The 11,819-nt window shown below is 44.6% G+C and overlaps 1 protein-coding gene across 1 annotated transcript; it reads right to left on the bottom strand.

Moving 5' to 3' along the window:
- Positions 1-266: 266 nt before the first annotated feature.
- Positions 267-7,793, bottom strand: si:ch211-232m10.6 (uncharacterized protein LOC572203 homolog). Its single transcript, XM_040122097.1, has 6 exons — positions 7,598-7,793; positions 5,556-5,750; positions 3,811-3,870; positions 3,450-3,608; positions 3,042-3,153; positions 267-1,646 (listed from the first exon to the last, which is right to left on the bottom strand). Exons 1-6 carry the CDS (start codon positions 7,791-7,793, stop codon positions 1,064-1,066), a joined length of 1,305 nt encoding a protein of 434 aa, XP_039978031.1. The 3' UTR covers positions 267-1,063.
- Between the last annotated feature and the right edge of the window lie 4,026 nt (positions 7,794-11,819).

The raw sequence follows: 11,819 nt of genomic DNA, 5'->3' as shown, positions 1-11,819 counted from the left end.
TTTTATTCCCTGATGTTCTGTGTACATCCAATCTGAAATAGCTGTTAGCAAGTTTCTTCCAGCCAGCCTCAGACATGATAAAAAAAAAAAAAAAAATTACCTCAAAATGTACTGATACAAGTATTAACAGGATTTCAACAGAATATAAAATTATAGAAGACACAGCCATCTATTGGCATGGCCCTAACATTATTGCCTTTTGGTCCTTTTGGTTTAACATTTCAAAAAATGTTTTACAATGAAAACTACACTCTCATTAAAAAAGAAGCAAATGGTTTCTTACCAACACTTCCTACGTTTTTTTGCACATAGAGTACGTGGTTCGGTCATCCTGTCACTCCAACTGCTGCAGCTCCTTCTGCGGGGTTTGATGGGCACTGTTGTGTGTTTTAAAGACATCCAGGAGTAAACCTTTTAAAGCTTCAGAGAGCTTTATTTTTATGTTAATATCGACAACTTTACCAGCCAAGTCGACAGCACAGCGGAGTCACTAGTAGGGCTGAACCCAATGAGAATAAACACCCAACTCTGCAGGTTTTAGTGTCTTTTAGCCAGTTGTCTTGCTTCCTACACTGCACAGACTGTAGACTCGCACTGCTCTCACAAACCCTCCTCATGAAAGTTTCAGTCAAACAAGTTCGAACAAACCGGGCCTCATCTACGCTACTTGCCCGAAGGTTGGCGAGTGAATACTGGGTGGCCAGAAACACAACAACAATGGGATAATAATGCTTGCTCTGCATGTGTAAGTAGGTACTTCTCTGCTCACTTGTTGGCCGTAACAACGTGGGGAACCAACAGCGAATCAGATCTGCAAGTCTGTGAGTTGGTTTTGGAGTCTAAATGCCTTCTAGTGGTCAAGGAATCCAATGACACAGCTTGAAATTACCATGGTGTAACTGCTGCAAACTTGAAAACAGTCTAGAAACACATCGTGCTACAATTTCATTTCTGAACTGCATATATACAAAGGTATGTTTGGTGTGTGTTCAAGTCTCGTAGTCTTGGACTGTAGTTTCAGTCCCGACAAGCTGTTCGTCACAGTTCTCCACCCCCCAAAATTTTAGCAGAGTGAGTCCTCTCTCTCCTCCTGCAGAGCGTAATCTATCTCGTCCATCTCCCGTTCACAGTCTTCACATCCTTCGGCGCTGCATCCCTCCACAACCACCACGCCATGAGGGTCCACCAGCCTTCCCATGCCCACTCCAATGCCTCCCACTCCTCCCAATGCCACCACTGTTCCCACACCCATTCCCCCAACTCCTCCTACTGCTCCCACTCCCATTCCAACCCCATTCCCTCCAACTCCTCCCATTCCCATCCCCCCAACTCCAATTCCTCCTCCGCCAACGAGCAACGCTCCCCCAGCTCCACATGCCAGAGGTCCGACAGCTGGTCCCACTCCTCTGGGCCACAGCGGGTCTATGAGCGCCCCCTGCTGGCCGAGCTGAATCAGCTGGCTGACGGAGTAAACCCCTCCGCCACCGGCTCGAACGACCTCCTCATAGGAGGGTGCGTGGGCGGCGGCTCGGGCCTCGTCCAGCCTCACCCGGGCCCGATGCTTCATCTCGATGATGGTCTTCGTGTAGGAGTTGAGTGTGGCCACGGCGGCCGCCATGCAGCAGCTGAACGACAGCCACGCCATGCTGGGGAGTTCAGGGAGGAAAGGTTTTGACCTTGTTGTCAGACCACAGGCTAATTCAACTTGTTTTTTAAGTTCACCTGCATCTCCTCACAAAATATTTGGTCCTAGAAGCTGCAAACAAACCGCTAGTTGGTTGGCGAGCAAATCGCTTATACACTATCCATGAGAACATGCTAGCGTTAGTAACTCGCTAACTTGTTAATCATCAATCAGAAAGACTGTTGCCTTTTGCTTGCAAACTGTTTCTCTTTTGTGAAGCAGACAGAAAGGTTAAATAAAAGCTGATGGTGCAGAACAACTACTAAGCTGATAGCGTCCTCTGTTTTGGCTTTGGCTCTCTGTTCCCTCAGAGATCGGAACCGTCAACAGCACCTGCTTAGAGCGTTGCGAAGTGGGAGGGCCTATTTCAGGCTTCACTGGTTCCAGAAGTAAAAGTACCATTCATTTTTCCCGTAGACAACGTTATGTCACTCACAGTTGGAGCTCTCCTACGCTTGGGTGGGCATGAAAACACTCCCACTTAAATCATGAGTCCAAAAGATGAACAACTGCATTAGAAAATATCTGGTTCTTTGATAAAAAGTCAAAGGTACAAGTTAACTGCGACTCCAAAGGTACATTTTGGCAAGAAACATCCAGTCACAGAGCTTAAAATTGTGTCCCGTGAGCCACGAGTGGCGGGCTAGAGTGAAAGATTTCAGTGTTGAGAAAACTGAAAAAAAAAATCTACAGCTTAAACCAGTTCACTTTTTAAATTTTGTCTTAGTTTTGACACAGTTCATCAGCAATGGCCAAATGTTTTGTCAACAATTGCAAAAACAGAGCGTTTCGGAATTGCCGCTGTTCCAGCTCCGCGCGTCTGATTGGCCCTTTCTATTCTCCGTAGCAACGGAGGCTGAGGCTCATGGGTATTGTAGGAGTTAGACGCGTCCAACATGCCAAAAATGACGGACATAACATGATGTTTTGGAAATGAAGCTGAAATAATGTAATCTGGTGGCCACAACTTCAATTTACGCGGTCGTTTCATTAACCGAGATTTCTGTGTTTCTGTTCTTAATAACATTAAGAATACTGTTTAAAGAAAAACTGAAATGGGAATATAGACTGGGGAAGATCACTTCTGGAGCCAGCAGCCCCTCTCACAACACAACTGTTATATCTTGGGTCATAAAATTACATGAAATCCTGGAAGAAGGCTTCCTCTTGATCAGCATGATCACAAATTCACGTGAAACAATTTCACCAATGTCGTACTTTAAAATTTACTTTGCACCTCCAAGCGAGTGCACTGATCGGGACGGTTCCTCCGAAATTAATTGATTTTGCGGAAAAATCAATCAACCTTGTAAATGCAGGTGTGATCAGACCAATGGCTTTTGTGAAACAAACTTACGCAAAGGACCATCCGTAGTCCCAGGTCTGTGGCCTCCAGTCTTTGGGCCCGATGCTGACAGTCATCTGAAACACCGTGGTGTACATCATGTGTGCTACCATCCCCATCATACCTGGCGGAGGATAGAAAACACAGAGATGAGAGTTAAAAAAGAAAAACAGGGAGAGCGAGTTGAATAATTTAGGTGTTTGGGTTTTGTCGAAAGAGCAAAGGCCTGAACGAATCACATTTAAATATCTAGACATCACATCAGTTCACATAATTCAATCAGCTACTTTTTGCAAACATCTGGGGCTGCCAGTGTAAACAGCTGCTCAGTGGAAATTTAAGAGCTGCCACAGACGAGATCGAACAAGTCACAGAGGGACATTTTATAACAACACAGCGGAAAGCGTCCCCTGTCCTGACCTGAGAGGACGGTGCACATGGCGGCGAAGGCGTTGATCTTGAGGGCGTTCATCTCCCTCTTGGCACAGAGGCAAATCACTTCCACACACATCAGCAGGAAACCCATGGCCAGAAGACCGATGTACATGAACTCACTGATGACGGAGAGCCAGAGGACGCCTGGAAGCAGGAGCAGAAAAAAGAAAGAAAGGGGAAAAGAGAATGTAAAATCCCGTCTGTCACATCTCTCCTGCAAAGAACAAGAGGTGGAGGCGATTCTTCCCTTTGCAACTTCGTGTAAGTGTAACTGTGGATCAAACGGAGTACAGGTTATTTTTCTTATATTTTCCGCTTTGAGCAATCGTGATGAACTTGTACCAACCTTGTGTTTCTCCTGGCGTCAGCTCAATGAAGCTGCGACACTTTTCTTCCTGATCATCACCTAAAAAGAACAATCACAACAGATTTCAACTACCGAGATCCTGACAGGTACAAACATGGACCATCAGGTCATCCGTGTCAAATCGATCACAGTAGAGTTACTTCGATTTGGTCTTTAAGTCTTGTTGAATCTGTAATATTTGAATTGTGCTGAATGCCAACCATCATTTAGTGGATTAAAGTAAAACCTATGTCTGTCCTTATAGCCTCTGTCAGCCCAAGGATCTGAGTGTTACGTTGCAACTGCAATATGTTGGATTTTGGGGGAGGATGACAACAATAATCCCCTGCACATGCGGAGTACTTATGTCTATACTCGCTATAAATCCTGAAAACGTAATAGAAAGTGCTGCCTTAAGCCCAGTGCTTCACCTTCCAACATAGGAGGAAGAATTTCAGGTCAGAATCCAGAAATCTGCTTTGAGCTGCCGACTATCAACCAAAACCAGTCTCTTTTAGTGGAAGAATACAGGCCAGTGATTACGTTTTGTTTGGAGGAGTCGCTTCGTTTGCTCTGTGCGTGCTTTTGAGGACGATGTTTCACTAGTTTCTGGGAGTATCTTTCCCTCTTTGTAAGAATCTTTGGAAGTTTGGGGGAAACTTTTGGTGGAGGACCAAGCCAAAAGAAAGATGTACAAGCAGGTGTACTTGGTTTTTTTTGTTTTTGTTTATATTATTATTATACAAATTATTAGTGCCATCAACAGGAGGTGGTGCGGTAACATCGAATTGGTATAAATAAAGTACAGCAGCGAAAAGAGCATTTTGAATCAAAGATTAAAAGCTTTTCAGTTACGGCGACATAACTTTGTTTTGACTCTGAAGCAGTAATAGACCTTTTACTGGCCTGTGGTTACAATAATCCAGGCACAATCCAGAGACACATTATACTCCTTAGTCAGAGTTTAAGGAGGAGAATTAACTGTAAATCACCCGTGTTGACTGGAGAACACTCTCACTGCCTGCAGTTACACGGAAAGAAAAAGGTTCCAAACCTTTGGCACGGGTTTATAATTCAGTGGACCGGTCTTCATCTGTGATCTATGTTTACATCGCTCTTCAACATCCACTGAAGCACTTTTCAACTGATACATCTCACCAATATCAAAAGTCAAAAGTTCTTGGACAGCCCTGTCAACGTCCTTCTGTGTACTTCTGGTCTGGGGCTGGTTTTTTTATTCTGGACTAGGTACGGTCCTTTAGTTTCCGCTGATAATATTATTCTTTAGCATACGCTGATATTTTAGACAGTAATGTGCTTCCAACAGTTTGGGGACGGTCCTCTCCCGTTTCAACATTACATTTCCGCCAGCTTCATAAACAAATGTGTGTATGTGGGTCAAATGTATGTCAGTGGGACTGACAGCCAGACTCTATGACACAACATCAGGGTCCTTACTTACCTACAATAAGCCCTGAAGCCCTGAAAGATGATATTTTTTAATCCTGTGTGTACAAGATAGACAACTTTTCAGACTTCAGGGCATCTGTATGAAAGAAATATCAGTTCTGTAATGGATTTAAGAGTGGTAGCGGAGTGCAAAGAGTATGATGACTTTTATGCAAGAGTACACCACTACAAATTAGAGAGAGTAACTGATTACTTCGCTGGACGTCCAGAGTTTTACACTGAGTATCTTCCAAACACAAGTCTTCGCTTAACCACGGGGCCTCTGTTCAACCAACCTTCATTGTGCTTCTCACAGGAGAGCCAGAAACCGGTGTGGAAGTAGCGCAGCATGTACTTGTCCTCGCCCGTCTCCCAGATGTAGTGGACGGCGTTGGCCAGCTGCTTCTTCTTTATCCTGGCCAGCTCCTCTTTCTGTAGCGGAGACAGCGTCACGTTGGAGGCCGGGTTCCTGGGGTCCGGGGTTGGGGCCTCTGAAAGGAGAAAGGTGGGGCAAAGAGTGATGAAAGAAATACGAAATAGAAGAGGTTAAATCCAGAGTAAAGAGGTGCAGCAAAAGGAGGAAAATGACATTTATTGATAAATTCTATTCCTCGTGAACTCTACGTTGCAGTGTGGGATCGTCTTTACAGCCAACGGGTCTCCTGTGGGCCACAGCGAGTAACACAATCGGGGCCCGAAGCACTGTTCACTGGGAAATTTGGGTTTTTTCTATTACAAGGAAACAAATAGGCTTAGTGCTGAAAAACAAGACAGCGGGTTAGAGAGTCCAGATACCATGCAGCTGCGGATAGAAATTTCTGAGATTAGCAACAAAGCCGGGATTACGTATGTGAATCTCTGACGGTCAAGATAAGTGTAAAATGCTAGAAAACAGGGTGTAAGAGGAACATTGTGGACGCCATAAAACCCCTGCACTTCATTACTATTTATTAAGTGTATTTTGGAAACAGTTATTCTTACATCATTGCCATTACCATAACGTTTCCTGACAGAAATATCAACACAGCCTTATCAGGCCATACAGAAACAGAGGCAAACATCTGGGGGGTGAGGGGGTTGGAGCCCGTACAGTAACTACACATATTACACGAGTTTAAAATGCATGTTATTTGTGCATTCGCGCAGGTGTGTACAAAAGACGATGGCAGCATATTGGTGCATTTTTTATTTCAGACTTGACCCTTTTGGTTTCATCCGTACAAATGATATAAAAAGATAAAATCGATGTCAGCTAACTGGGAGTTCATCAGCAATGATCCATTCAGTCAGCAAGTAGATTATAGATATGATGTTTATTAACACAGTATTTAACAGTGTCTCAAATAACTTCTCCTGGTCACAAAGGTCCAATGTTTCAACGTTAACAAGTTCTTTAAAAATTCTCCGGCCCTTCATCAGAAACGAATCACGTGTCCTTTGGCCCATGGCACAACTTTTTCAAACTTAGCTGAAATTTGTTTCTAAATCGGTAGTGTTTAAGATACCGAACTGCTAACAAACATACAAATGAACCGGTGGAGCTGGAGACTTAAAATAAAGGGCAGCTGTGGCTCAGGCCGTAGAGCTTCATTTCATATCGAGGTTTCCACTCATTTCAGAGTTGGTGGTTCAAACCCTCCTCCTGTCCATGTGTCAAAGTCTCCTTGAACAAGACACTGCGCCCCGTCAGGCCAGCACCTTCCATGGTAGCTTGCTGCCACTGGTGTGTGAATGGTTGAAGGATATAAATGACTACATTTTTCATTTAGATGCAAACCTGCTGTTTTTTGTGGAATTCAAACTTACACATTGTCACTGTCGTGCATCATTTTGTTTACTTTTAAGAAACACTGGCAACTTCCCTATTACAATGTTGACATCTGGACATTTGAAACGAGAAGTAATTGTATACATATATCATATATTTATATAGTAATCGCATTTTTTACTGCACAAAAGATTAAGTAGTGAGTGAGGTCGTAAATGAACAAACAGGCAGTCATATGACGGATGACTGAAATGTGACATTAAGTTTACATGAAGTTATGTGTATCTGTTGTTTCAATCCCAGTTACGAATTAACCACATTAAAATGTCAAAATGCTGTTTAAACAACAGTTATGTGCAACCTCTTACAAGATTTCACTTTTTAACCAAATCGTTTTGGCCGAGACAATTAGATTTCTTATCATTTAGAAAATGACGCGATCAATCAATTATCAGATGTCCTTCTGGAGGGATCTGTCAGTCTGTAAACGTACACCGGGGGGAGCCATGTGGACACTGTAATGTGGACCTTCAGAATAACATTTTTGTTGACGGTATTTCCCGCCCTCACCTGTGGTGTATGGTTGGCTGTTGTTCTGCCCGCAGTTCTTCATCTTGACTGGCGACAGGCAGAGCGGCTTCACCACCTTGTGCGTTCCCTCGCACCAGTAGGAGGTGCAGAAGGCCGAGACGGACAGGGTGAGGGCCAGAGAGGTGAGGGACAGAGACAGCAGGGAGCGGTTACGTCTGGACATATTCTCCAGCATGGCTGCCTGTCGACTCAGAGACGCTCAGAGAAAAGTGGGAAAGAGTCCGACTGGACTCTGAGGCTGGTCCGTATTCAAAAGTGGCTGCAGGAGCCCGTTGACCAATCAGGACGGGGATCAGAGAAGCGAGAGGGTTTCCGTGACACCCCGACGGGAAGTCCGGATGAAGTCCAGCGAACTGTGAAAGGTTGTTGTTGTGATTGAGATTGATTCACGGAGGACGGTAGAGAGGAGAAAAGAGGGAGAAAGCGTGGGAAGAGGATTAGGGATGTTTGAGAAATTGAACAAAGGTCAGAGGGGAGGATAAAAATAAAAGAGGTCGGGTGGAGAGATGGAGGAAGGACGGGGTTTAAGGAGGACAAACAGTCGATGAGCTGGGGTCAGAGGACAGGAGAAAGATGAAGTGCTGGGATTTAATCACTTCCAGCCAGTGAGAAAGGAAAAGACAGATGTTTAGGCCAGAGGTTGCGGGAAGAACTCCAGCTCTCCTCCTGCTCTAGGATCAGTCAAAGAAAATCCGCGTCACAAACAAAGTGGTTCATCAGATTTAAATTTGGGACCTTACTTTCTTCTCGATGTTACGGCACGAGCCAGGCGAGACGTTTGACTCCACACATGTCCTACGAAGCTGCCACTCTACCCCATGCTTCTGCTGCCGTGACAACTCACGCCTCGTGTCCGTTTGCGTTTGTTTCCTCTCGGATGAAGATAAAATCTAAATCTTATCCTGCGGATTTTGCGACTAATCAGTCCCGCTCTCAGGGCTCATCCTGTCCTTCAACCTGTTCCTCCACCTCTCCGAGACGGATTGAGTTTGTGAAGGAGTGATCAGTCCAGAGTCTCAAGCCTACCTCTGGTCAGGCCTGGTAATCTCTGTTAATCTTGCAGAGTTAGGTGGATGAGATTAATGCCCACGGACTCTCACAATGTCTTTGTCTGGAGGTCCACCTAAGAGGAAAGAAGGGAGACGGAGGCAAACATCTGGATTAAAAGTCATCAGGACAGATGGAGTCTATCTTTGTTCAAGTAATTTATGTTGTGCGTCAATCCTGCCAGGTGCCATGGTTTTATCATTACTGAATTTTATTGTAATTTATTTTTTTTTTATGTGCTCATTACAACTTAAACTCTGTTCTCAGGTTTTCATGGGGTTGTTTTTTCAAAGCATGCTGAAGATTTGTTTCATAATGTGGGTGTTGTACATTTGAGCTTCTACTCGCCATCAACGACTACACGAATAAACTTGACTTGTTGCTTTAGCTATTGACGTTGCTGTCACTCAGTTGTTTCTCTCTGTAAAGCATGGAGGCGGACTGGGGCGCCCCTGTGCCTTAAGGTTAAAACGCCGACCATAAACCGCAATGTTCCTGGTTTGGGTCCGACTGGGGAGCTTTGTGGTATTCTCCCTCACCACTCCAGTAAAACCACTAGAAATGCCACAAAAGTGAAAAAGGACTGCGCCAGTGCAAACATGGGGGTGTCTCGGTGTCCCGGAGCACGACTGTACATCACTGCAGCAAGGTGAGAAGTTAAACCCTTGGAGGTCTGTCGACACACCACACACGTCAAAGAGCATGATAAGAAACATGGTTATGACGAGGCTATATATCATAATGCCACGGAACGCTGTTGTCACCAAAAATGACCAAACTGTCCCTTTTGGACTTCCTGTTATCATGCAGTGCAATATGAGGTCCACAAGCAACATGATTTTAACCCCATAACATACAGTTTACTTTTATTTCCCCTTTAAGTAGCTTTAAATTTGGATTAATCATCTTAATCCGCACTGTCTGACAAAATCATCCCGTCAAAAGGAAATGTTATACATGATTTGTGCATCAATCTATAGGCATATCCCCAAAACGCAGCTTGACATAGTTGTTATCTTTGGAAACTTTGGGATGTCCACTAGATTTTCAAATAAAGCTCTGTCGGTTTGAAGAAAGCTTGGCTGCACAGTTTGACTGACCGGCTGGCGTGTCAGTGAGGTTCGGGGGACGTGTTTGTCCTCTGAGACGTGAACTCGGTAAATCATCTCAGCGTGGAAGCGGCCGACAGAACATTCGTTCTGAGTAATTTTTGCAGGGAGTTCGGGTGTAAAAACGCTGTTTTTAGTGGAAGACGAGAAGCCATTAATATATTCCGCACATTCCAACAGCTCAAGGTTCTCAACTAATAAAAGTAAACTGAGCTGAAATCTTTCCCCCGTGTATGTGATTGGAAAATCCAGCTGCCGTTGGCGCTCAGCTTTTGATCAGCTTACGCTCGTGCAACCATAGGAAAATTCAAAAACAAGTTGACTCACCATGTTTGGGACGCCAGGCGAGGCTCTCCTTGCGTTCTCTTCACCTCTCCTCGGGCGTGGATTTCAGTTTCCTTCACCTTTGCTCTGCGCTCCCTCATCACTCCCTCCTTCGTCTTGGGTGAGTTTCCGTCAGAAACCCACCCAGATTTCCCTCTAATCCTCACAAGTCCATCTGTTGCTTTCCCTCCCCTTTGCTCCCTATGCTGTGTCTATTCATCCATCCTCACAGCTCTCTCTCTCTCTCTCATTGTCTTCATCTCTCGTCCTCTATCACTCATAACCCTCCTGACCCTCTGGTCCTATAGTGATTAATTTGACAGGATGGTATGGAACAGCTTGGACTGAGATGAGTGTGCCAGTGTTGTGGTCTCACGGTACACGCTGCTCCGTTAACTTCGACCCTTCTTAACGCAAACCAACACATCTGTGCAGAGCTTGGCTTTAAGCAATCTCACGAGCGGAGAGACATTGGTTTGGATCTGTGATTGGAAAACGAGTGAACCAGGAACAGCACGTGTGGAACAGTTTGCTCAAACCCTGGAAGTTTTCCTGCTTCGGTTTAGCTCAGTGAAAGCAATCGAGGCGTTAAAACATGACAGCTAAAGCTGCACAAATCGATATTCTTGTATCAAAATGGGATCAGTTGACTATTTTACAACGCGCAAGGGGTCGCTCGTAGTTACAAACCCCCAGAGAATTATCGCCCGGCTCTGCAGTGCCCTCAGCTCTACAGGGCGTTTTAGTCTGTTTAGGATCATTGTTTTGACTTTCCGGCTTCTAAAGCACTAAACAGCAGACAAAGTCAGAGGCTGGAAGACGAACACGGTGGAGCATTTATCAGCTAAAGAGCCAGATATTTCCCTCAGGACTCGCTACAGATGGACACAGCTAAGAGGAAAGTGATTGTGTTATTTTCCCTCGGTATATACTGGATGTGGACCAATAAATGTATCGAGTATTTCGAGTATTTCAAGTTTTCCAGTGGTGGGTGAGTGCAGAGTGCGGGGCGCAAGTAGCGCGATGTTACGGCGGTACTGAGCGGAAGTTAACAAAATATGCATCCTTATCCTCCCAAATTAGGGCTGATGAAATATGAAATCAATAACTGTTTTAACCTAACTTACAGTGATAGTTGGCTCGATGCTAAATGTGTATTATTTTTACAGGAAATGAACAGAAATCGGAGAACTCGCAGGTATGTTGTATTATAGCAGAAGATAAGAAATAACCTGGAGATGATTAAATGTGTTTAAATCAAAATGCAAAACAATTGTTAGCACTAACAGCCACTAAAAGTCGTGTAACTTAACCAAACCGCAGAGCCTCTCCACAGTGAGTGATATCCACAGGATAACAACACCCGGTGAGATTCTTCGGCTTACGAGCTGCAGTTTGAAAGTGGTATCAGCAGCAGCCGTGTCCAGTCCGGTCCGGTCCAGTCCAGTGGAGTATTTGGGTTTGGAACGTTTGGCACATCGACTTTATGAGGTGATAAAATGTAGGTGTTGTGTTTACAGCTTTAAAACAAGGTAACCCAGTGATGTTCTCAAATGTGAAGAGATATTGTTGGTATAAGAGCAAAAATATTTGCGTTTATTTCGCCGGTAGTTTGCTTCACTAAACTGTGCCGAGCGAAAAGAGCGGGTCGTTGCTCATTTTAAGCTAAACCGGTGTGAACACCACAGAGGAAGAATACGAGAGGAGTCCATTATGTTTCG

This window comes from Xiphias gladius, chromosome 24 (assembly GCF_016859285.1).
Source record: "Xiphias gladius isolate SHS-SW01 ecotype Sanya breed wild chromosome 24, ASM1685928v1, whole genome shotgun sequence".
Lineage (NCBI taxonomy): Eukaryota > Metazoa > Chordata > Actinopteri > Istiophoriformes > Xiphiidae > Xiphias > Xiphias gladius.
Note: the sequence above shows the minus strand (reverse complement) of the source record. Positions and strands in the feature narration are given on the sequence as shown.

Excerpts from the sequence above, each read along its gene's own strand:
- si:ch211-232m10.6 (XM_040122097.1), bottom strand. The coding sequence starts at position 7,793 with ATGCTGGAGAATATGTCCAGACGTAACCGCTCCCTGCTGTCTCTGTCC. Across the intron at positions 3,609-3,810 it reads GACGCCAGGAGAAACACAAG|GCGTCCTCTGGCTCTCCGTC; the intron begins GTTGGTACAAGT and ends TCCTGCTTCCAG. Across the intron at positions 3,154-3,449 it reads CATGTGCACCGTCCTCTCAG|GTATGATGGGGATGGTAGCA; the intron begins GTCAGGACAGGG and ends ATCCTCCGCCAG.